Here is a 25,846-nt window from a genome sequence, read left to right as displayed (position 1 = left end):
TAATAAGTTTTGTTGCTCTTCTCTGTACCTGTTCCAATTCTAATATATTTTTTTTTAGATGGTGTGGCCAGAACTGCATGCAGCATTCAAGGTGTGGGCATAGCATAGTTTTATATAGTGGCATGAAATGTTCTATCTTATCTATCTCTTTCCTAATGGTTCCTAACATTATTAGGTTTTTACTGCTGCTGAACACTGAGAAGATGTGTTCAGAGAATTATCCCAGCAATTCCAAGATCTCTTTCTTGAGTGCTAATTTAGATCCCATCATTTTGTATGTATGGTTGTGATTATGTTTTCCAGTGTGCATTACATTGCATTTATACACATTGAATTTCATCTGCCATTTTGTTGTCCAGTCATCCAGTTTAGTGAGGTCCCTTTGTAACTCTTCACAATCAGCTTTGGACTTAACTTTCTTGAGTGATTTTGTATCGTCTGCAAATTTTGTCACCTCACTGCTTACCCCTTTTCCCAGATCACTTATGAATATGTTGAGCAACACCAGTGCATGTACAGTCCCTGGGAGACCCTGCTAATTATCTCTCTGCACTGTGAAAACTGACTATTTATTCCTACCCTTTGTTTCCTGTCTTTTAACCAGTTACTGATTAATGAGGACCTTCCCTCTTATCCCATGACTTCTTACTTTGCTTAAGAGCCTTTGATGAAGGACCTTGTCATAGGCTTCTTGACCCCCTCAAAGAACTTAGATTGGTGAGGCATGATTTCGCTTTACTAAAACCATGTTGACTCTTCCCCAGCAAATTGTATTCATCTATATGTCTGATAATTCTGTTCTTTGCTGTAGTTTCAGTCAATTTGCCTGGTACTGAAGTTAGGCTTACTGGACTGTGATTGCCAGGATTGCTCCTGGAGCCTTTTTTAAAAATTGGCATCACATTAGCTATCCTCCAGTCATCTGTGACAGAAGCTGATTTAAATGATAGGTTACATACAACAGTTAATAGTTCTGCAATTTTATATTTGAGTTCCTTTAGAACACTTGGGTGAAAGCCATCTGGTCCTAGTGATGGTTCATAGTTTTCTCTTTTGTTCAGAAGTTTATCCTCAACTTCATCACCCTCTCAGGGTCTGATTAATCTTTACATTGGTATAGGCATACCCCAGCCAGCCTCCCTTCTACCTTTCAGCCCCTGGGACTGCTGCACAAGCAGCAGAGAGGTAGCATGGCTGTCTCTACACATTGGCATAAGGGTTTATGTCCATGGTATTTCCCAGGGAGGACTTATGCCTGTCTGAGCTGGCACAAAGGAGACTCGGGGCAATGAAGAATCCGGCACACAGGTTTTTTTTTTGTTTTGTTTAAAACATTAAGACCAGGCATATGCATCAAGAAAATACTAAACCAAAATAAATGATGTCTCAAATATTGAACGTAACACCTTAACCTTTGCTGATATTATCTGGAGTTAAGCTGTGCCATGATAAACTTTTCAGAAAGGTTATTTACACAGAAGAGGAATTATATCCATGCATCCCCATAATGTTTTTCATAATCCTGACTGTTCTGAATACTTCTGGCTTTTTCAACTTTTCCATCTTTTTTCCCCCAACTGAATATGATCAATGCATCTGTAGCCCTACCCAGAGCCAGGAAAAAAGTAGCTTAACTAGTTGCAATCTCTGAGTACTAACTAGTAGGCCCCTCACCAAAGGCTCTAAAGCAAAGTAAGCTGTCATGGGGTAAGAGGTAAGGTCCTCTCAGGGAAAAAAGGGTAGAAATAAATAGTCAGTTTTCAGAATGGAGAGAGGTAAATAGTGCTGTCCCTCAGGGGTCTGCACTGGGACCAGTACTATTTATCATATTCATAAATGATCTGGAAAAAGGGGTAAACAGTGAGGTGGCAAAATCTGCAGATGATAGAAAACTACTCAAGATAATTAAGTCCATAGCAGACTGCGAAGAGCTACAAAGGAATCTCACAAATCTGGGTGGCTGTGCAACAAAATGGCAGGTGAAATTCAATATTGATAAATGCAAAGTAATGCACTTTGGAAAACATAATCCCAACTATACATATAAAATGATGGGGTCTAAATTAGCTGTTACCACTCAAGAAAGATCTTGAAATCATTGTAGATAGTTCTCTGAAAACATCCACTCAATGTGCAAGGGCAGTCAAAAAAGCAAACAGAATTTTGGGAATCATTAAGAAAGGGATAGATAAGAAGACAGAAAATATCAATTGCCTCTATATAAATCCATAGTATGCCCACATCTTGAATACTGTGTCCAGATGTGGTCGCCCTATCTCAAAAAAGATATATTGGAATTGGAAAAGGTTCAGAAAAATTAGTAGGGGTACGGAACAGCTTCCACATGAGGAGCAATTAATAAGACTGGGACTTTTCAGCTTGGAAAAGAGATGACTAAGGGGGGTTATGATAGTGGTCTATAAAATCATGACTGTTGTGGAGAAAGTATATAAGGAAGTGTTCTTTTCTCCTTCTCACAACGTACAGTCAACCAAATGAAATTAATAGGCAGCAGGTTTAAAACAAACAAAAAGAAATATCCCCACCCCCCAACACATAGTTAACCTGTGGAACTCTTTCAGAGGATGTTGTGAAGACCAAAACTATAACATGGTTCAAAACATAACTAGATAAGTTCATGGAGGAAAAGTCCATCAATGGCTATTAGCCAGGATGGGCAGGGATGGTGTCCCTATCCTCTGTTTGCCAGAAGCTGGGAATGGGCGACAGGGGATGGATCACTTGATTACCTGTTCTGTTCATTTCCTCTGCGGCACCTGGTGCTGGCCACTGTTGGAAAATAGGATACAGGGCTAGATGGACCTTTGGTCTGACCCAATATGGCCGTTCTAATATTCTTATGCAGAGTTTTGTTGGCCCTGTTCTTGCCCATTCATGATATTTCCTCACATCTCTAACAGCTATTGAAAGGTAAGGTGTTGGTTTTGCATTATAAAGCCATTCATTACATGGGACATGCCTACTTGAAAGTAGAGTTGGCTGAAAAGGTTCCATCAGTATTTTTTCTGATGGAAAATAAGAGTGGCTGCATTCTTAAAAATATATATATATTTATAGAACAATTGAATTTTCAGCCAAAAAGTTGAGGTTTTTAGTTTTCTATTTTTTTACAAAGTCTAAGTTTTCCCACAAGGAGGAAAGATATGCCAGCCAGTTCTCCTTGAAAGGTTGACTGTCTCCCCGTCCCATATTACCACATTTATGATTAGAGAAGTTGATGAGGTGCAACATTTGGCAGGGCATTATTTGTGAGGACTTTTCAACTTGGGATTTCATTCCCAGCTGCAGTTTTAGACAATAGCTCTGTAGTTGGGCCTTCAATACACACCCTTGTGACCAAGTAGATGATAGGCTTGCCTCAGTTTAACTTTTTTTCTTCCAGTTCAGAGGCTCTCTACTTTTGGGATACTAAGGGGGTTATACCCTAAGATCCTGATGGCCCTCTGATGGGTCCTCAGTAGTCAGCCCCAATACCTCCCTCTTTCTTCATCACAGAAGGAACAAAAGTAAACCAATATAGGAGCCAAAATAAAGTCCAGTAGCCTTAAATAGGACCACGACCATGAATCAGCAGTCTCTCTCCACCTCAACATCAGGGATAATAGCACGACCCAGGCCCCACTCTCCTCTGTGTCACACCCAGCCTAGGGGCCCTGTGTTAGGCAGTCAAAGGCTGTGGGCTTAAGTGTGCAGCTGCCTCCCCGCGCTGCATCTTACCTATGGCCTTTTCAGGCATCTGCTGTATGGCAACCTTCCCCAAATCCTTCTGCCAGCAAATTGAGCTCTTTAGGCTGTTTCTCTCTGCCCAGTACTGCAACACTCCTCCACAGTATCTCTCAACCTCTATCCGGGTTGCCTTTTTTATCCCAGCTGTGGCTAACCAGCCTTTTAGACACAGCTCGGGGGAAATTATTACCCTTTTCATTAACTTGTTACTGTCCCTGCCATGTGGGGAGTGATACACCCCATCACAAGCCAAAATGTGTAGTCCTTGCAGTGTACAGTGATGGTCTATCTATTTACCCGACCTTTTGTGTGGGTAGTCAGTACCATAGAAGTTTGATATTTGAGATGGAGTGGTTTGGTTTTGGCTCGATGTATTGTGGTTGATTACTTCTGATAGTGGAGTTGCTGCTGGTTTTAGTATAATTATTTTCAGCAAATATGTATAAGGCCCTAGAATGGCACCCTTAAAATTAGATTTATTAGAAATAAATCAATATATAAATGTTAGGAATGTTGATCAATGTAACTTACAAACTTAAAAGAGACTGCAAGCTTCTTCTTCCCCCCTCCCTCTTACTGCTATAGTTTCTTTTTTTAATTTCAGTCTGTAAAGGAAATGTGATAAGTGGAGTTTGGGTTTAACTGACGTATGATCTAACTCTGGACATAATCAGCTCATATTGCTGCTCATAGTGACCACAACATCAACTGAGTCTCTTAATAATCTCAGATATTTATGGAATAATCAGAGAGACTTATATGCCATCAAGTAGTATAAAACTTATATGCAGAAGAAAGCCATGAATACACATTGAATTAGGTGGAAAAGAAATTGCTTTCTATAAAGCTCAGGGACTACAGTACCAATATCCATCATTTGCAGAGTGAAGTTACATGTTTTTATAAGCCTGAGCAACAGAAGAGTGAACTTTTCTACTGGAACAATGTAATTAAAAGTTACAATAAAAAAAATGGATTAGAGTTCTTATTGACATTTTACTAAACATGCTAGCTAGCAGGAATATACAAATGAAGGTCACATTTGCAAGTATTATAAGATACATTATATTTTAATTAGGTATCTGATAAATGTCATTGAATCTTAGCCATTGCCCTACTGACACTTAAAAAAACAAAAACAAAAAATGCACCTACAAAGTCAAAATCATTTACTTAAGAGATTATTGTCATTAAATTTAAAATTGTAGACACTACAAGAGACATAATAGTGTAGCAAACTCGGGGTTGACACATTCTACGTTTTGACTACAAACTGAAATTCTGTTGCAGATTGGAGAGTATTTTTTGACAATTTATTGAATATCATTAATGAAACTATATCCAGATATGTTCTTGCTTTCTATCCAATCCCTAAATCATAAATTTTACAAATTATCATCTTGGTTCTGTGTTTAGTGCATCTACACTGTATCCCTGGAGCTTGTTCAGGCAGGTTTTTGTCATCTTGGAGAAGAAGCGTTTTCTTCTTTTCTCTTGCCTCCAAATTTTGCCCCCAGTGAAACACATGTAATTCAGTGTTTGAACAGACTAAAAAATGATGATCTCTTTAAAATCTACCAATTATTACTCCTTCCAAATAACATTAAGGTGGTTTCTTGCCTCTTTAAATGAAATAGAAAAGCAAATTAGTTCTTGGTTATCTAATTTTCTATTGAAACTGAGATTTCAAACCAATAAAATAAAGTTCCTTTGTCTATATTGCCTGTGGTGTCACTTTGGCTAGTTACATCTAAATCTGACCTATGAATGGGTGACCAGCAGCATGTGCTGGAAGCAAGAGGCTGGCATCACTGGATTATCAGTTTGTTACTAGCGGAGCTTTTTTGGTAAGGGATGTTCCTTTTGCTATTCCCATGAAAAGCCACCTACATTTGGACAAGTTACCAGCCTTTGGAAAAACTGCCGTTCACACATGCTCAATAAAGACTTGCTAGAGTATTGCCCATCTATACGGGACGTTGAGGGCCAAAATTAATGTCTGGGCTTGGAATGGGCAGATAGGCCTGATAGGTCCTGCGTTGAGAACCAAAATGGCCTTACTCAACACACAATTTCAGGAAGAGAAAGGAAAATCTCATGGTTAAGGCAGTTGAAGGCTGCCCTGAAGAGCTGGATTCTATCCCTGTCTCTACTACAGAGTTTCTATGTGATGCTGGGTAAGATACTTAAATGAAACTTTTCACGGGTGGCCACTATATGTGTGTTCCTTATTTTCTTGCTGCCTGACTTGAGACACCTGGGTCCGATTTGCAGACGTGCTGAGCACTCAGCTGCAAGTGAAGTCAGAGGGAGCTGTGCTTTGAACATATAAAGTGGTATAAAATACTCACTGCTCTGAAAAATCAGGCCCTAGGTATCTCAAAGTGGGTACCCAAAATCTGTGGACCTTACTTTCTCTGTGCCTCACTTCCTCATCTGTTAAATGGGGTAATGCCTCACAGAGGGTGTTGTGAAAATAAATTGTTTGTGAAGCAGTCAGATACTATGATGAGCAACATAGGAAAGCCCAAGGGAATATTAATAATTCTGTATTCAGAGCAGGGATTGAATAAGGTGTAGTAAATAAGCCATGGAGCCACACGTTGAACAATGAGGATGAAACAAAACATTGAATTGCTGTTTCTTCAGTGAGCGCTGTCCATCCTGTGCACTGAAAGAGGCAAGGCTCCTGTGGAAAAAACAGTCTGATCATGTAATTGAAGAGAGTATCATAATGCAAATGCACAAGGGGGCAGATATAAAGTGGCGCAGGTTACCTTAATTCAGGTATTTCTTAACTTTTAAGCATTTGACTTTGCGACCTAAATGTTTTGTTTAATGTATTTTTCTGTCTAACATGTTTGTGTATGGAGAGAGAGTATGTGAGTATACATACCCAAAATTTTTATGGGAAATGACTAAAGTGGCAGATATAGCACACCCCCAAGCTCTAGCAATTTGTGATTGTGTGGAGTTTAAACTATGTATTAACCCATCTTCCTGCCACACTTCATGGTTTCATTATCTGTAATTGCATTATTTTATAGTGATTGACACCAACATCTTCTGACTTGTATTAACTTTCCCTAGTGCAGTGTTGTCCTCTTACAGGAATTTTTTCCCAGTATGCCTTTCTTGGGCTGCCCTTTAAATTCAGTAGAAACAAGTGATTACAGCCCTGTAATGGCCATTTTGGAATTAGCAGCTGCTGACTTAGGATACGACTTTCTCTCTTCCAGCTAGTAAGTACCTGGCATGTTCCCCTGCTGCCCCAATTCTCCATTTCTTATTGCTGAGGAGATGCAATATTCTTTAACTGTATTATGGAGAAATTGCAAGTCATATGCTAATAAATGAGTCTCTCTGGTTGCCCCACATTGAGTGGTCAAAGTAGTAGAGCTCTTTCTGCAAAACAGGTGGTTTAGAGTACATGTGCAACTGCTGTTGCTCTTGGAAGTGTTAGATTAACGGCCTTCCTCAAGGATCAGTTCTTTCACTGATACTGTTCAAAGTGTAAATCAAAGACTTGCACCTACACTCTCGCATAACTTTATCTATGCCAATGACTTCTGCTGCAGCTACCAAGCTCAGTCCTTCTCAGAAATGGACAAGGTCTTGAATGAAGATATGAAGTTCATGGCTGCTCTAAGACAGTTTCTAGTGTATTCTATCCGCATAATGCAAGCGCAAGCCATGAGTTAAATGTGTTCCTCAATGGCCAGTGCCTGCAGCATGATCCAAAGCTGGTTTACCTCAGTGTGACATTAGGTCACTAACGTACAGCAACAACCTGAGGAAGATGGCAGCCAAAGTCAGCACTCGGAGCAACTTGCTCAGAAAATTGGCCAGCGCAACCTGAGGAGTAAGCGCCCGGATGTTTAGATCATCAGCCCTCTGCTATTCAACAGCAAAATTCTGTTCTCCTATCTGGTGTCACTCATCGCACATGAGGTTGGTCGATGTAGAGCATATCAAAGCTAGGTGTATTGTAACTGGGACTTTCTGGGCAACTCTGTTGCCATGGCTACCAATACTTAGCAACATAGCACCACCCCATGTTCATGGTGAAAAGGTCTCTGTCACGCTGCTGGCTAAGATCCATGAGAATAGCAACCTGCGATTGTATGCAGCCCTCTTCAACCACCCACCAGCTCTCCTGTCTTTTAGACACTCTTTATGGTCATTTATGGCACCACAGGACGCGATGGTGGAATCTGCTTGGCATAATGAGTGGTCAGTGATGACAGTCGTTAATCACTCTCTCATCACTGACCCAACCATCTGTCCACCAGTTTTTAATATGCCAAGTCACCTTTGGTCATCTGTGAACTGGTTTTGAACAGGACAGGGAAACTGTGCGACCAATCTCTTTAAATGTTTTTTTTTCAATGACCCACAATGCAGCTGTGGTCAGCTTCAGACTATGTCGTGTACCATTGTCGAGTGCCCACTGACTTATTTTGATGGCCATCTACTGACTCTTCACCTTGCTGATGTTATGCCATTCAGAGGCGGGGCACATTGTACATATGCCCCTGAGGATGATGAGTTGCGATTACCAAAGATTTAGGCAGGAATACATATTTTATTAGGATTACATATTTTAAGCAAAATATAGTTTAAAAAAGTAAAGATGCTGTATATGTAATGCATTTACATAAGACAAAATGTAAATGAATTAAGAAAAATAACCAATGTGAGTCCTGGAAATATTTCAGGACTTTTGAAGTTGTATTAGTTGTATTACAGTAGCCCTGATATCCTACTAAGTTTAGGATCTCAATATGCTATGCACTGTACAGACCCATATTAGGAGACCAGCCCTGCTCCAGGTTGTTCACAGTATAAATTGACAAAAAAGATAGGAGAAAAGAGATTACTCCCATTTTGTGGATAGTGAACTGACAATGAATATATTGAATACAATTTTCAAAAGCCTAAGTTCAAATTTCAAAAGTCATATGTGACAAAGTCTTATTGAAATTCAATAGGATTTAGGTGCTTACTTCATTTTTTAAAATGGTATTTACATTCTTAAGTCTCTTAGGCACTTGAAATTTTTATCCTGAGTGGCTTGCCAAAGGTCACAAAAGATGTTGGTGGCAGAACTGGAAACTGGTTTGGAGGGCAACATCTAAAATATCACAATGCAAATCATGTACTTAAGTACTGAAAAGAAAAAAATCAGCTCTCATAATACAGCAATCTAATCCACACCAAATTAGAGAAATAAATTTGTTTAAAAGCACCAATGAAAAGTGTGTTCTAATTAAGCTACCACAAATAGACAATTTAGCAGTCTAAATCCCTGGAGGGAAGTGCGTGGGTTTGGAAATGGATTTTGCTTTCAGGTAAGGCTGATTTCTGCTCTGTTGGCAATGATGAGCACAGAGTACAGGCTTTCAGTAAACAAAATAAGAAACGTTTCCTTATGTATAATTTATTAACCATTTCTAAATATGCTTCACAAGAGCTGCTTCACTGGGACGCAGCAGCCTCACAAGCATGATAAAATAAAATAAAATAAAATTGCACACTAACACTAACAGTAATCCCTATCAAACAGAGGATACTTAGCAAATACACCTCAAAAGGTCAGAAGCCAGATAGCTTTATGCTGACATTAGTGGAGGATCTCATCACCATGGTATGGCATGACTTTTTTGTCTGTACAATAATATACATAAAACCTTTTACCCCTTCCTAGTCACAGCTCCTTTGATTTGTGCCATTTGAGCTGGTTTTGTTTGCTTTTAACTCTGGAGTTACTGTTAATTATTATTCATTCAAGTATATAATAAGATCTTTAAGATTTGTAAAATGTTCTTTTCTCTTAAAGTAAGACTAAAAATGACTAAATTATCCTGGCTTGGAGGCAACCCAGAACAAATCTGTTTTAGCAATCCATCTGAAAATACAATTTCAATAACAGAAGAAATTGTCAAAACTTGTTTGCAGTTCAGGGTTGTTGAATTCAATTTCCTGGTGCAGATTACTACCTTGCATCATGACAGTATTCTTTTCAATAGCACTTCAGTGGGATATGTATATAGTACACAAGACAGCAGTAGAGTTCCATTTTTCTTGGAGACGTGCCTGTGCCAGCAAGTCTTGATTCAGATCCAAAAGTCTGCAGAGTTTGGGGTTGTACAGATCTGAAGACTTGGTTCTGTCTCATTTTTTGTTTTGCCCTAACTATGATATATTTGACAACACTTAAGCAGTTGATTAAAATATAACGTGGCTAACTCATGAATTGTTTTAAAGCAGTTGTGTCCATTTTGACTTACTTTCTTAGGTAGTAAAACAGGACACTTTATTATCTGGCTTAGGGTTTAAAGAGCAAGACTAGGAGTCAGAAACCTGTGTTCTTTTCCAAGTTCAGCCACATGTTGCATAGCCTTGGGGAAAAGTCACTTGGGTCTACAACTTTAAAAATGGCTATTTTGTGTTCCTAACATGAGGACTGATTTTCAGTTGTGCAGCACACCTGCATCCCTCTCTGACTTCAACTGGAGTTATCCATATTTCTGAAAATCAGACTGTCAGGATGAGTCATGCTTGGCATCCAGAAATTGAGATACCCAGTTTGTGGCAACGTTGAAAGTGTTGGTCTTAGTCCTGATGTCAAAGGACCTAAACACCCACAATTCCAGTTCAAGTTAATGGGAACTGTAGTTGCTTATTACCTCAAAAATCAGGCCACGTAGGTGTTTAAACTTTAATTTAGCTACCAACCATCAGGCACCAAAGTTTAACTTTTTGACCTTAGTAAGTAACAGTGAAATTAATTTGGAAAATTAACATGGGAAACAAGAAGAGAGACTAACTGTATCACTAAGAGTGTTAAGATGAAAGTTAACAAAGGAAAACTTACAATGAACATCAGGTAAAACTTTCTAGTGAAGAGTTGATAGACTGTTCAATACTCTCCCAAGGAAAGTGGTAGAAGTCTCATCATTTGAGTCTTTTCAAACTAGAACGAAGTACTCAAATATGCTGTAGGGAACAATCCTCTATTGACAAAGAGAATGGACTACATGGCCTAAGAGGTTTTTAGTCCTCTATTTCTAATTTCCGTGATGGTCTGAATAGACATAGGCTAGCTCTGATTGCAATCAAATATCTCATTTGTTTTGGAAAGCTCATTAAGGTGTATAGGTTGTACTAAGGTGTCTGAACATCTGGTAGATCCACATTTTTCTTTAACAAAAGCTGATTATAAAGGTTTGGGATTCGCCTATTTAGTGCCTCTGGCAACTGTTGATCTCATTAAAGATTGGTCAAAATCTTTCAGCCTTTAAAACAGTCCAGGAGGTCAGGTGAGATTTACTGGGGTTTTGTTTTACTAGGCAAGTAAGCTTCTTTACTTGAAAAGTGAGAAATTGCTGTGATTTTGTTTGATCACATGTGAGTAAGTCATTTTAATTTAGAGAAAAAGGCAAAATGGATGGGAGAGTGAAGAACTGAGCTCTAACTAAATGCACACCTCTGGTCTCTGTTTTAACAGCCACTTTGCCCTGGTTGACCTTTACATACAGAGCATTAGAACAAGAAAGATTATAACATAGTCCTGAGCCATATGATATTTGGACCATGGGAAAAGGGTAGCCAACTGCAAGCTTTATTGTTAATCTGTACCCTCAAGCAATTTCTGTTTCTTATGATTATATCCTTTTCTTCTTTGTTTTAAAAATGAATTTAAATGTACTTTTAAGTGAAGCATGTTTCTGCAATCCCTATTGAAAGGGCTGCAGAAACTGGCCCTCAGTGTCACCTTAGCTTACAGTCCCCTGGAAGTAGTTGAGACCAGTGTAACAAGCTGGTCAGTTTTTCAGCTTCTTCATTCCTAGTCTGAGTCTAGATTCCAGATCCTGTTTCCTTCTTGGGCTGGAAGAAGTTGGGGTTGGTGAGAGAGAGAATGTCCTCCTCTTTATATTCATGTTCCAATTAACCCTTAGTGAATCCCTTCCTTTCCTCTATTAATATAGAATATGCACATCCCATCACAAATATCATTTTTGAAATCATTTTCCCCACAACTTATTTTACTAGTTTACCCCACCAAAATATATATAAATGAAATTGCTTCCACTCAGGCAGGCCAACAACACACAATTATTTTTAGGCCAATCTATTTTAGGGGAAGTGATAAACCAAAAAAGTAAAATCTTGGCCACACTGAGTGATTTTGATGAGGCGGGATTTTGTCATGTAACTTTAAAGCTTATTCTCCTAAAATTTCCTAGGAAAATTCTACCATGGAAAGAGCTATGATGTGAAATTTCAGGGAGATTGTTGAAAATGGGAAACTGCTTTCAACCTTAATTATGGAGTGGCTGACACTGGTTCACAATTATGGGAACTACTGACACTGTTAGTTTTAGTTTCCAAAGGGTTAATGATTTTAGGCTATACTAAGAGATACATTTCAAGGATAGTCTTTGCTGAGCCTCTGGTTCCAGGTAGAAATATGGAACAATCTAACATCTATACCTTTTGGGACAGCGTAGATCTTGTTAGACTATGTTAAGGAATATATCAAAAGACAATGAAATATATTTTATTGTAAAGAAAACCACATTGTATTTCTATTAGTATTCCAGTGGTAGCATTACAAGAAGTCCTAGAAACAGTATTCCCATTCTTCATTTCAGGTTTAATGTATCATGGAGTAGTTCTATTCCCCCCCCCTTAATGGGTCAGGCATGATATTGTTATAGAACAAGATGATGCATTCCATTATGAAATAGATGCCTTCTGAGACGAAAAATGAGAAATCACCTCAAGGCAGAATTCTTCTTATGTATGCTTTTCTAAATTACCTTACACGTATACATGCCAAAATTTGTGTTTAAATTTCAGTTTTAAAAGAGACTCTAAGACTCTTTTAAGACTCTTAAGCAGTTTGCCTAGGAGGAGATGGCTATTTTCAGATAAACTTGATCTGCTTTTGTCACGCATTTTCCTCTAAAGTAACAGCAACATAGCAGGGATCTTTTAACGCCTCCTCATGGACACTAAGCTTTGTACTGATAAGGCATAGTCCCCATTTTCAAAAACTACAAGCATCTCAGAGTTCACTGTCATATACTGTGTAAATATAAAACAAAATGCACATTTTTATCATTTTAAATCAAAGTAGAATGTAACCATAACAATTACTTACATATAAGGGATCTTTCCAAGGGTTCAAAAAGCTCTGCAGAGTGGAAGATGACACAAATTTTGGAGAAGTTTTCAGTTACATCTTAACTGAAAGGCTTGTCATATGACACTTTCAGTAGAGGGCAATCTGAGATTTAAATTTTTCATCCTCTGAAGGATGTTCACACAAGGTGTGAAACAAATGATCTATTTTACCAGCACTATAGTAACACAACAGTGACCTTTTTTTCTGCCATACTCTCCCCTTACCCCACTAAGGAATACTTTTCTTTACAGATGCTCCTTTGATATCCAGTCTGGGAACTTCTGCATAACATAAGATGTTGATTTTCTCTAGCTGTTGCATGTGGAGGACTTCTATTGATTTAAATGGGAGTTCTCCATGCTGAGTTGCTGCAGAATGAGTTTTTTTAAATATAATTTTAATCTCAGCATTATTTTAAGGAATATGTTTATTTCTAATGTTTGGCATTGTATAAGACACAAAATTAAGGACAGTTTCTGATTTGTGGAGCTTGCAATGTAAAATACACAGTCAGAAAAGATAAAAGGCATAGGGAGAAACAAAAGAGTAAGTGGCCTCATTGGGAGTATCTACTTGAGCTCTCCTGAATTAACTCACTTCACCTCTACAGTAATGTGAGAGTCAGGAAGGTGTTTCACCTAGGTCAGTATTTTTGGGCTACTTCTAGAAAGTGAGCCTTAAGGAGAGAGAATAAACAAGGAGAGACTATAGGGGCTTGGTGAGGAAGGCAATGAGAAGGGCATCACAGTGAGCTAATTAATAGTTGTCACCACAGATTTATGAAGTCTGATATCACTACAGGTGGATTTCTCTTTCCAGCTATCTTGTGGTTTTATACTGCCAACGATCACCATAGTATCTAAGTGCCTTCAACCTAAAATTGATAGTAATAGCAAGATCCCTGGTGGACTTCATGGAGTCAGGAACTTCTCCCTTTTAGGGGTTAAAACTCTACTGTGTATGGATTTATTTTAAAGATTTCCTCTTTTTCTTTTGTTCTTACTTTTGCACTTCCCAGCTAAAATATTATTTAGGCAAAAAGAGCATCTCCTTTTCTCCTACTCCTCTTATCTATTTTATGTCCTACTCAGAACTCACTACTTCTTTTACAGAATATTCAGCAGCTGTTCCAGGCCTCCCAACTTCATATGCTGCTATCCTAAGAATTAAATCTGCCAGTTCATCTTCAGCACTCTTTAATTCGAAGAACAGGCCACGATTAAGCAGCCCTTCATTAGGAAGCATATCTTCACCAGGCTGGAGAGGAACAGCACAACACTATCGCTCACCAACAAACCTCTATCACTTCTCAGAGGCCTTCAAACATGATGGTAAGACCAGTTCTCCCCTCTGAATCTTTGAAGAGACAGTGAATATATGTGGCTTTGACATTTTTCAAAACTGGTACAGTTTCATAAGGGTGCTTCAGTATCTCACATTAGTAACATTGGATTTCAGTAAACATCACACAGTAGAAATGAGTTTCCTTCTTTTTAGAGTCCTTAAATTAACCTTAAAGTCAGCAGTTTAAACATTCTCTCCTACAGGTCCCTAAAGGGATTTTATTTTATTATTGCAGCCTTTGCAATGTAAGAATGGGAAACTAGAAGTGGAATAAAATTGCACTACAATCCAATTTGATCTACTCAACTAATGTCTATACATTTGAAAGGCACTGCAATGACATTTCAATCCACCTTTTATGTTTTTTTTCCCCAATTGCTCTGGTATTTTTCATATTTACTCCCAAATGATAGTTATGTGGATTAAAGCTGCATAGTGCTTCTTATGAAACTATTTTTTCTTCAAATCTAATATAGTCTATAATCCTCTGACACACAAAATACAATGTAGTGTCACTTTTTTAGATGCAGAAATTCTCAGTTACAATAAATATTTCCTATTATTCAAATCACATTTGTTTACTCTTTATCATCTTGTTTTCTTTAGGGTGAGCCTTAAGAGAGTGTTAATAGAATTTACAAATTACAATATTCTTTCCCCCAAGTAATCCCTATCTCAACAATAAAGAAAGGCAAGATTATTTAAATTTAGTGAACCAAGGAGATGACAGAAGGAAGAATCACAAACAGTATAGACCAATAATAATACCAGGATGATTACAGTAGCCTTTTCAGAAAGGTACTTTAGCATGTACTTAAATGTGGCATGTTATGCTTAAGAGTGTTCATGAAGAAGGATGACTTAAGCATGTACTTTTCTGAATTGGGGCCTATGTTAGCCCTACCTAGGAATACAGATGAACTGAATCCTGAAAGCAATTGAATTATGACCATATTAGAACTGGATTTTGTTTTCTGCACTTTGCATGTGTTGTGTAATGTTCAGTGTATTTACAAAACTCAGGTACTGTCTATGTTCCTGATGTTGCTGACTCCTCCCCTGCAAACCTACGTACAGGCAAGAATCTGGAAGAATCAAAGTAGTGGAATGAGGACCCAAAGTTGGCTGACTTTAGCAGTAGTATGTTGGCCTTTCCCAGCATGTGTGTCTGGAAATTGGAGGTAGAAGGCAGCAATTGGTTGCTGGAAGAGGAAAGAAGGCAGATTTTATGAATAACATAAGCTGGAACTATAAAGGAACTTCCCTGTGAGTGACCCTGATGACTCCTATGGGGCTGGGGCTGGGGCTGAAAGTCTGGTAAAGAGGCATTTTATTAGGATTAAATGCCCACAGTTTGGTGATATTTATACATCCACGCCTCTGGAAAACAATGATTTTTGTCGACTAGTTGTGACTAGATTTAATGCAACCTGCTGTGCAGTAGGAGGTAAAAAGCGTTCTCCTGCTCTCCCCAACCCTGACCTAACATGGCCCACATCAGGGCTACTTGGGTTGGGACTTTGGAGAGCGCACGTGTAACCCACACACCTCCTGGGTGTGGTGTTCTGTCCAATCTAGTGGCACCAAGACCACTTAGAGAGGGAGAGAGAAAATGAGTCTCCTCTACAGCCTTAGCTAATAGCGAGTTGGCTTTTAGCTCATGCTGTAGAAGCTCATGCACTAAACTCCAGAGGTCCCTGGTTCGATACTGGCGACCAGAATCTGTCAGTGTTACACATGGCCTGCATTGTAGTTGTTCGTGTAAGTGGATAGACAAAGTCATGACTAGAGCTGTACAAATAATTGTTGTTTTCATTTTGCTGGCAGTTCCAAAAAAAAGGAAAAAAAATGTTTCAGAAGAACCCCAAACCAACTTTTTTTCAGAATTTAATTAAATTGGAAAGTCAGGGGGAAATATTTGAGATCGAATGAAACATTTAATTACATTTCCATTCACTGCCATCCTGTTTCCTTGTTACCTATAGTTAAAAGAATTACCGGTATGTTTTTCATCACCACTTAATTTAGTCTTATTAAATTTCTTACTCTAAACATGCATTTAATAGAGTTCAGTACTTGCTAAAATCAAGCTACTTATCAAAACATAATGTTGTGATTAAAAGAAATCTACATAGAAAATGTCACTGGGTATGTCTACACTGCAATTAATAACCTGCATTTGGCCTGTGCCAACTGACTCAGGCTAAGAGGCTGTTTAATTGCAGTGTAGGCGTTCAGGCTTGGGCTGGAGCCCAGGCTCCAAGACCCTGTGAGGCAGGAGAGTCCTATAGCTCAGGCTACATCACAGTTAAACATCGGGTGGCCAGGTGCTCGGTTTTTGACTGGAAAGTCCGGTCAGATCTACAGACTGGACACCCAAAGTCTGCTTACTGCAAGTGGGGGATCTGGGGAGGCACTAGGTCATCACCCGCTCCAGCCCCTATTTATCCGGGGCCACCTCCTACCTTCATGGGCGGCTGCAGCTCCCAGCCCTGACTCCACAGGTGAGTCTGTCCTGACCCAGGTGGTCGGGGGTTGGAGGGGAAAAGCAGCGAGCAGCAGGGAGGAGAGGGAAAGAGGAGGGGATGGAGGTGGGGCCAGGAGCAGCAAGTGTGAATAATTTTTGGTGGTGCCCAGAACAGGTCCAAGTCCTGTCCTGCCCTCCCCCCCTACACACACCTTCCTTGTAAGCCAATATACAGTAACTCCTCACTTAAGGTCATCCTGGTTAACGTTGTTTTCTTGTTACGTTGCTGATCAATTAGAGCAGTAGCTATCAAACTTTTTTTTCCACGGACACTTGAAAATTGCTGAGGGTCTCGGCGGACCACTTAATGATCTTTCCAAATGTTGTTTGTACCATTAGCTAACTATTGTAAAGCACTTTGGATAAAGGCACTATATTAAAAAAAAACTTAATAATAATTAACGTTTTTTTGTTCTACACATAAAAGCACACAACTCATACTTTAATATCAATAGTTTTAACCATTCTAATGTGATGGATGTGCCCTCTCTCCCCCACCACAGCAGCCCCCAAGCTGGGGTTGGGAAGGAGGGGGGGCTCTCCCTCTCTCCCCCACCACAGCAGCCACAGAGCTGAGGCTGGGAAGGAGGGCCATCTCTCCCCGGCAGCCACAGCCCTGGAGCTGGGGAAAGTCGCCTCTTTCTCTGGCCGCTGCAGTCCTGCACAATACAAATTCCCCCCACCCCCTCTTTTCACACCACTCCCCCTCCCACCTGTCCCCATTCCCCCCAAGGCTACCACCTCACCTTACTTATGTGTCTGCTCCGGGGTCCAGGCACCTAATTAGTGGAGCCATGCCTGCGCGGCTCCACTAATTAGGTGGGTGGCCCTTCATTCTCTCATGTGCGGCTGCCCAGGTGCACACCTTAGAAGGAACTATCCATGGACCCCCTGAATGGACCACAGTTTGAGAACCTCTGAATTAGAGAACATGCTCGTTTAAAGTTTTGCGATGCTCCCTTATAACGTTGTTTGGCAGCTGCCTCCTTTGTCCACTGCTTGCAGAAAGAGCAGCCCATTGGAGCTTGTGGTGGGGGCTTGGAACCAGGGTGGGCCGGCAGCCTCCCTATCAGCTCCCTGCTCCCCTAAGTTCCTTGTGTGGCAGCCGCCCAGCAGGCTATCAATTGCTGGGCAGTTCACGTATCCCTCCCCTCACTGCCGTGTGCTGCTCCTGCCCTCTGCCTTGGAGCTGCTCTCAGGAGCCTCCTGCTTGCTGTGCGGGGAGGGGAAGAGAGGTGCTAATGTCAGGGTGTCCCCCTTCCCCTGCACGTTCCTTTACCCCATCCATGGGGTGGGGGGGAACACGACAGGGCTCAGGACGGAGGGAGATTGCTGGCAGCAGCTGCAAGGCAATGTACTTAGAGTGGGGTCAGCGTACTTAAAGGGGCAATGTGTCTCTCTCTCACACACAGGGTATGTTTCTGTCTCTCTCTGCCATGCTGTCTCCCCTCCCTCCATTCATGCTGCCTTGTAGAGTGTGAGGCTACATTAACAACAATGTGTTAACCCTTGAGGGCTCAGCTGAGTGCTTGTTCATCATTTAGCGGTAAGGCGTTCCCTGGGAAATATCCCACCCTCTGACTTCACCACCTCAACCAAGCTTCACAATCATCATCGCTGTGTACAGTATTTGTTTGTTTAAAACGTATACGTGTGTGTGTAGTATTTTGTGTGGCAAAAAAAAAAATCCCTGTAACTTAACCCCCCCACTCCATTTACATTAATTCTTATGGGGAAATTGGATTCGCTTAACATCGTTTCACTTAAAGTACCATTTTTCAGGAACATAACTACAACGTTAAGCGAGGAGTTAAAATAATGTAAAAATTTGAGTGCTGTGGGGTGGGGCTGTCATGAGGGGTGAGAGGGGCTCAGGCAAAGGGTTGGGGGGCTGGGGATGAGGGGTTTGGGGTGCAGGCAGGCTGCCCCGGGGCTGGGGCAGAAAGGAGGACTTCCCCCAGCCCTCTCTCCACCGGCAGCAGCACACTCACCTTGCACCACTGTCACTGCACATGCTCCTAGGGCCCCTCTCAGGGCCAGGAAGCTCCTCGCCAACCTGTGGTGGGTGCTGGGGGGGAGCTGCCATCACATGTGCGCCTCCTCCCCTGCTGCTGTCCCTCACAGTCACCTCCCTGGGGGTGATGGATGGGGCTGCCCCTTGCCCAGCGTGGGGCAGGAGCAATGACTGTGGGCAGGAGATGGGGGGCTGTGCTGGTGGAGGGTCCCGCCGGAAAAGGGAAGGGTCCAAGGCAGAAGGGCAGGGTAAGGGCAGCCTACCCTGTCACTATGTTTGGGGGCACTAGGACCCCGCAGAGGCAGTTGATGCTGGGAGCCAGCAGAAAGGAGACAGCGTGGAGCTGCAAGGGAGAGGCAGGGACACTCGGGAGCCTGGGGAGGTGCACGGGGGCAGCAAGTGGGGGCCAGGGGACACACGGGGGAGGTGCGTGGGGGCAGCATGTGGGGCTGGGAGGGGAGACCTGGCCCCAAATATTGGTGGAGCCAGGCCCCCGGGCCCTGAATATTGCTGGAGCCCGGGCACCACAGGTCCATATAAATCGCCATCCCTGGGTGGGGCCTCAGGGGAGAGCAGGGCAGGGGCTTGGGGGAAGAGGTGTGGGGCCTTGGGGGGAATAGGAGGGACAAAGGTGGGGCCTCAGGGGGAATAGGAGGGGCAAGGGTGGGGCGTCGGAGGGAAGAGGCAGGGCAGGGGAGGTTCTGGCACTCCTGCTAGAGTGTCCGTTTTTTAAATATTACCAAGATGGCAACCCTAATTAAACAGCCTCTTAGCCTGCACCCTGTGAGCCTGAATTAGCTGACAAGGCCAGTTGCAGGTTTTTAATTGCAGTGTAGATATAGCTACTGAGTGCTAGATTCTGAGTCTGAGTTAGTTGAAATACCTGTAGAATATCTTATTGCCAGTCAACTTCCTATTATAAATGCCTGCACGGAGAATGTTGGCTGATGAATGGGCACTGGATATCTTCCTCTCCCAAAACTTACAGCAGATGTGTGTATTTCAGATGACAGGATTGGGAGAACTTGTTCAGGGAGTACAATTAGCCTTCAGAATGTGGCACTGCTGGAAGAGGCTATTAAGAGAATGTAGAGTGTGTGTGCATCTGCTGTTGGGAGAATGGTAGAATACAGCAGTCCAATAACTTAGTCTGCTTGTGTGAACTTGCTAAATAAATGGCTCTATTCTACGGAGCATGAAAATTTGAGGGAAGAATTTTGCAACCTATATTAACATTAGGACCCTGATCCTGCACTGGTGCACCAGCATCTCTAGCTACACTGAAGTCACTGGAAATCCATGTCATTGCATGTATCTGCCCTCACAGAACATGCTGAAAACCTCCAATGACTCCATTAACTAAAAGTAACTGAGGTCTTCTGAATCTTAAGTTAACTAACTTCTTAAGTTAACTAAAATCAGCCAAGTACTTCCTAAGTAGATCAGCTTTTTCTATTTTTATATATAATATAATATATTGGAAATTACAATCCCTTGTGTTAACACAGTGAACATTAACTTTACATAGATCAAATAATGCTATTTGAATTTAGAATAATTTGATATTTTGCTCTGCAGCACTTTGGTGGTAATTTCTTTTTGGTTTTTGAGAGGATGTTATGACTTGGCAGAACGGCGTTATCAAAATGGATGCTACTACTTTGTTCTCAGGTGTTGAGTCAAAGCTGCTGCTATTACTAGTGTAAACTTGTAAAGCAAAAGTATTAATGTCACAGTCCTTTATTAATTTAAAAAAGTTTGTTTGAGGGCTCTCCTAATCTTTAGATCAAAAAGGTAATTTATTTTTTTAAATAACTGATTTTTAATATGACTGAATTATTTTTAAAGTCATTGTCTCAATACACTGAACACTCATCATGAGATTTCAAAAAGTGATTAACGGATTAAACTGCCTGTTTCCACAGTAATAAAAGTTAATTGAAAGACCCTGATGAGTCACCTCAAGAAAAAGCCAGTGTAGATTAAAACCGAACAGTGAAAGAATAAGTACTGAATTGAACACAATATTGAGCAACAAGTAAAACCTGATTCACATGAACGAAAGTGATTCTTTCTCTTCTTTAAACCAGATTCCCCCCGCCCCCCCCAATTTGAGTATAAAACATCTGTGTGTTAATATGTGCAATATTCCAGCAACTTGCCTGTCACAAGGTGACTGGACCCTGTTGAGGGAGATGGGCACAGCCCCACCTGTGTCATAATTAATTAGCTGCTTCCCCAACTGAGGGATGGGACTGGTTATGAGAGTAAGGGGCTAGCTGATACCTAGAGTCACCAGGCCCTTCTAAAAGAGCTGAGAGAGCTCAATCTTGGGGGGTGAACCACAGCTACTGAGCAAGCTTCTGTGAAAGGCCTTGAGTCAGGGTGTGCAAAAGGTTGGGTACTCTGGTGGAATAAGCCTGGGGACCCAGCTCTCTACACCAGGGAGGGTGCACGAGAACAGTGCTTCAGGGGAACTAGCCCGGGAGCCGAGTGCATAGTACCGAAGCAGAGGGAAAGACTCAAAGGGGGCCCAGATAGAGGGCTGAAGAAAAGCCCACAAAGAGTCTATGTTTATTTGGACTTCTTAGTTTAACTTTTTTTTATCCTTGAATGGTTTAAGCTTGTTTCTGACTTGGGCAGAGGGCCAAGTCACATCTACAGCAGTGACCCATGTGTGTAGAGCTCATTAAGGAACCCTAAGAAGAGGGGACTGAGGCAGTGCACAGCAGAGTCAAACCTGGCCACAAGCAGGTACTTGGTAGGCATCCACCCTGTTATATTACCTATTTTTTTCCTGAGGCAGCTAATTTCCAAGAGTGATCATGTGACTCTTCAGTGTAGACATGGACATCTCCGTGGTTCTGTGACGTGTTAAGTACTTGTGGTTCTGTTTGTTTGTTTGTTTGTTTGTTTAGGTGGGTGGATTTATTACAGGGAAACTGATAGTGATCTCTCTATTAGGTTGCCTAACAGTATGCATTGTTAAAAAAATATCTTGTGATCCTTCTTTCAGGAGCTCTAACATCTCCATTGTTTGCTAGGGGACTCTGAAAAATTTGGCAGGGAGAAAGCATTGGGGCCAGAAAAGAGCATTTTCTTTGTCCCGTGAAATTCTGTTCAGGTTTAGCAGTTACATATTTTTGAAAATTGCCGTTTTCCTTCTCCCACGTGCTATTCAGGAATGTTTTGGCAGTGTGCCAGAATAATAACTGAACACGAATGTTCAGGCTCACACCACCATCAGAACAGCAGCAGTGGTGCTTTAGGAGCAGGCAACCTCTCCCAGAGGGGAAAAGAGCGAGCCAGGCTCGGCTCCCTTCTATAGCCTCCTAACACAGAATATGAGTCTCCCTCCCCCCATGAGGACACCGCACCTTGTATGAATGAGGGAGAGAGGGGATGGTTGCCTTGAATCAACCCCATAGACCAAGCACATGGCCCCAATCCCCCCATCCTCTCCCCCTCACCTGCCACCCCAAGATAACCGCCATCTCCTGATGCTAGCTAACAGTTAGTCCTGTAATACAAGCTGTGCTGCAGCCTTGAAGATTCAGGTTAAAACCCAACCAATGATGCATGATGGATGTTCTTACAATTGCACATAGTAGAATTTATTACTACCTTTTTCCTTTCTACAAAAAGTGGAAAACTATATGCAAACTTCTCAAATTAGCTGAACATTTCATTTGCAAAGTCAAGCACTTGAAATTAGAAATGCCAGAATTCAGGTTGCCTATGCAGACTTGATTATGTCCTCTTGTGCATATGCATTATGATGGTCTTTAATTACATGATCACATATTATTTTTCCACAGGAGCCCCATGTCATTCAGAGCCCAGGCTGCAAGATGCTCTGGTGATGAATCAGGGCTCTGTAGTGAAGAAGGCTGTTTGTAGGACCCTGGCCTCATTTTATGTAGAAGTTGAAAGGCCTTTAAAGAACAAAGCAGGGAACTGCATAAAGAGAAAGGTTAAGACAAGCAAATCCACAAAGGAGAACTCTGTTCTATCCCTGCCTCTGCCACGGAGTTCCTATTTGATGATGAGCAAGACACTTAAGTCAAAATTTGGCAGTTGGTCCTTAATTGTGTGCTCCTCATTTTCAAGGTGCCTAGCTTGAGATGCCTAAGGCCTCATTTATAGGAATGATGAGCTCTTTCCACTGCAACTGAAGCTAATGGGACTTGTGTATACTCAGAATCTCTTGAGGTTAAGGCACAGAAATGATGGCTATCCATGAAATCATGAATGTCTGGAATTCTGATCTTGGCTCTACCACATGTTCATGATGTGGCCTCAGAAAAGACTTTTTGTCTTAGCTTACCCATCTGTAAAATGGGGATAAAAACACTCTTTGTTCACAGTGAACATAAGTTCATTATTTGTGTGACACTCAGATACCTTGGTAATGAGCTCCTTAGAAAAGACCATAAGGAAATGTGTAATCCTTCATTCATTGCATGCTGTACTGTAAATAAGGCTGGGACCACTAACTGAATGATGAGCATAAAAATATCAAACATCTGCATCATTCCCTGAGCACAGTCTATCTTGTGCAATGAAAGAGGCATAAATAATTGTAAGTGGTCATGTAATTAAAGACTATATCATAATGCATACCCACAAGGGGGCAGAATTACAGCTGAACATGTCATTTATAATTTAGTATTTCCTAACTTTTGAGGGCTTGATTTTGCAACCTAAATAACATAACAACTTAGGTCTTGTGGTTTTTTTGTGTATAATATGAAAAAACTACGGAGGATATAGATTTTAAATACTAAATATTGGCATTTTCAAGAAAATATGTAACTAAAGAGGGGGTTGTAGTTGGTGGACTACAGTGCAAAAGGGTGTTCCAAGTGTCAGGGTTGGTAAGGAAAAGGCTATTAATATAAATTATTATATTATTCTTTTACAATAGATTGTCTATGACAGAAATTGGAAAATCAGCCCAATAGTATGTTACAGTTGTTGTACAGGCTTTGTGTTCAGCCTGTGTAAACTATTGGTGTTCTTAGCCCAGTTTCCAGTGGGTGGGTGTTAATAACAGACATCCACGTTGTCTGTTGCTGATAAAAAAGCCAAGAATTAGATGAGAATTTTTCAGACATTGCATTGTGATTCTCTGGTTACTTATGCTACATTCACATTTCTAATCATTGAACATAATGATCACATCAGGCCAATTTATTTATATATTGTAGGATAAGACACTTCCCAACTCAATTGCAGTTCTGGCTGTCACACGCTGTACCTTCCTCCTTTCATTGAAATAAACTGCCCACCATCATATACAAAATGAAGATACACTTACTATCAGTGAGCTAATATGGTTCAGAATCTGGTGAGCATAAAAATGCATTGGAGAGTCCTTTGATACCAAAGTAGTTAAAAATTAGCTCATCTGTCAATGAATATAAGTGTATAGTTTGGATTCCTTTTAAAATTTCATACCCAAAGTTGCTTGTTGAAATCATATAATATATTTTAAATTTAAGAAATATTCCCAATCCACTATTTCCTGCATAATGCTAATTCAAATAATTCTATTAATTATGGTAATTGGCCAGATTGCTGCTGAAAATGAGAACTTACAATTTTAAATGTGTGCACAAACTGGCTGATTCGTCAGCCTCCCCTGCAATGTGTACACATACTCTCTCCAAGGCAGACATGTCATTATATAAAATATGATCACTACCATAACAGGTAAGTTAGATATAGAGATCTGGCAGGCTGTTAATAAAAGGCCTGATGATGAACAAAAAATGTTGCCTGTGGGAAATTAAAATAGTAAGTGATGGCATATGCCTGCCTACACCTATTTCTCAACGGATGTATCTTGGTTAAATAAAGGCTTTGATTTATTGTGTATCAACATCCTTGTTGTGACACTTCATACCTTTTTTATCTCTTCTCATTTTATGTTCTTGCTCACATATTAGAACAGAAAAAGGAAATACAACTTAGTGTACAATCAATTTGTGGAATTCGATGCCTCAGATTGTCAAGTATTATGATTCATAGATTCCAAGGCTGTAAATGACCTTTGTGATCATCTAGTCTGACCTCCTGTATAACCCATCCCATGGAATGCCCCCAAAATAATTCATCCAATCTTGATTTAAAAATCATCATTGATGGAGAATCCACCACAACCCTTGACAAATTGTTCCAGTGGTTAATTACTCTCAATGGAGAAATTACTTACTAATCTATTAGAGTTCTTTGAAGGGGTCAACAAACATGTGGAAAAGTGTACTTAGATTTCCAGAAAGCCTTTGACAAGGTCCCTCACCAAAGGCTCTTATGTAAATTAAGTTGTCATGGGATAAGAGGGAAGATCCTCTCATGGATTGAGAACTGGTTAAAAGACAGGGAACAAAGGGTAGGAATAAATGGTAAATTTTCAGAATGGAGAGGGGTAACTAGTGGTGTTCCCCAAGGGTCAGTCCTAGGACCAATCTTATTCATAAATGATCTGGAGAAAGAGGTAAACAGTGAGGTGGCAAAGTTTGCAGACGATACTAAACTTCTCAAGATAGGTAAGATCAAAGCAGACTGTGAAGAACTTCAAAAAGATCTCACAAAACTAAGTGATTGGGCAACAAAATGGCAAATGACATTTAATGTGGATAAATGTAAAGTAATGCACATGGGAAAAAATAACCCCAACTACACATACAATACGATGGGGGCTAATTTAGCTACAACTAATCAGGAAAGAGATCTTGGGGTCATCATGGATAGTTCTCTGTGTTCAGCGGAAGTCAAAAAAGCAAACAGGCTGTTAGGAATCTTAAAAAAAGGGATAGAGAATAAGACGGAGAATAATCTTATTGCCCTTATATAAATCCATGGTATGCCCACATCTTGAATACTGCGTACAGATGTGGTCTCCTCATCTCAAAAAAGATATACTGGCATTAGAAAAGGTTCAGAGAGGTATATAAAATCATGAGTGGTGTGGAGAAAGCAAATAAAGAAAAGTTATTTACTTGTTCCCATAATATAA

At 40.7% G+C, this 25,846-nt stretch overlaps 1 protein-coding gene across 6 annotated transcripts in view; it reads left to right on the top strand.

Annotated features, from left to right (window-relative positions):
- The window catches only part of CNTN5 (contactin 5), a 1,008,853-nt gene that overhangs the window by 576,811 nt on the left and 406,196 nt on the right, over positions 1-25,846 (top strand). For 5 of the 6 annotated variants that reach the window (XM_008178633.4, XM_008178631.4, XM_065581551.1 and 2 more), the window contains one exon: positions 14,053-14,271. The exons of the other annotated variant lie outside the window; for it this stretch is intronic. In XM_008178633.4, the coding sequence (XP_008176855.2) occupies positions 14,053-14,271 (219 nt within the window). The remainder of the gene's footprint in view (positions 1-14,052; positions 14,272-25,846) is intronic. 6 annotated transcript variants of the gene reach the window in all.

Source organism: Chrysemys picta, chromosome 1 (genome assembly GCF_011386835.1).
Source record: "Chrysemys picta bellii isolate R12L10 chromosome 1, ASM1138683v2, whole genome shotgun sequence".
Taxonomy (NCBI): domain Eukaryota; kingdom Metazoa; phylum Chordata; order Testudines; family Emydidae; genus Chrysemys; species Chrysemys picta.
This window is presented reverse-complemented; position numbering and strand designations above follow the sequence as displayed.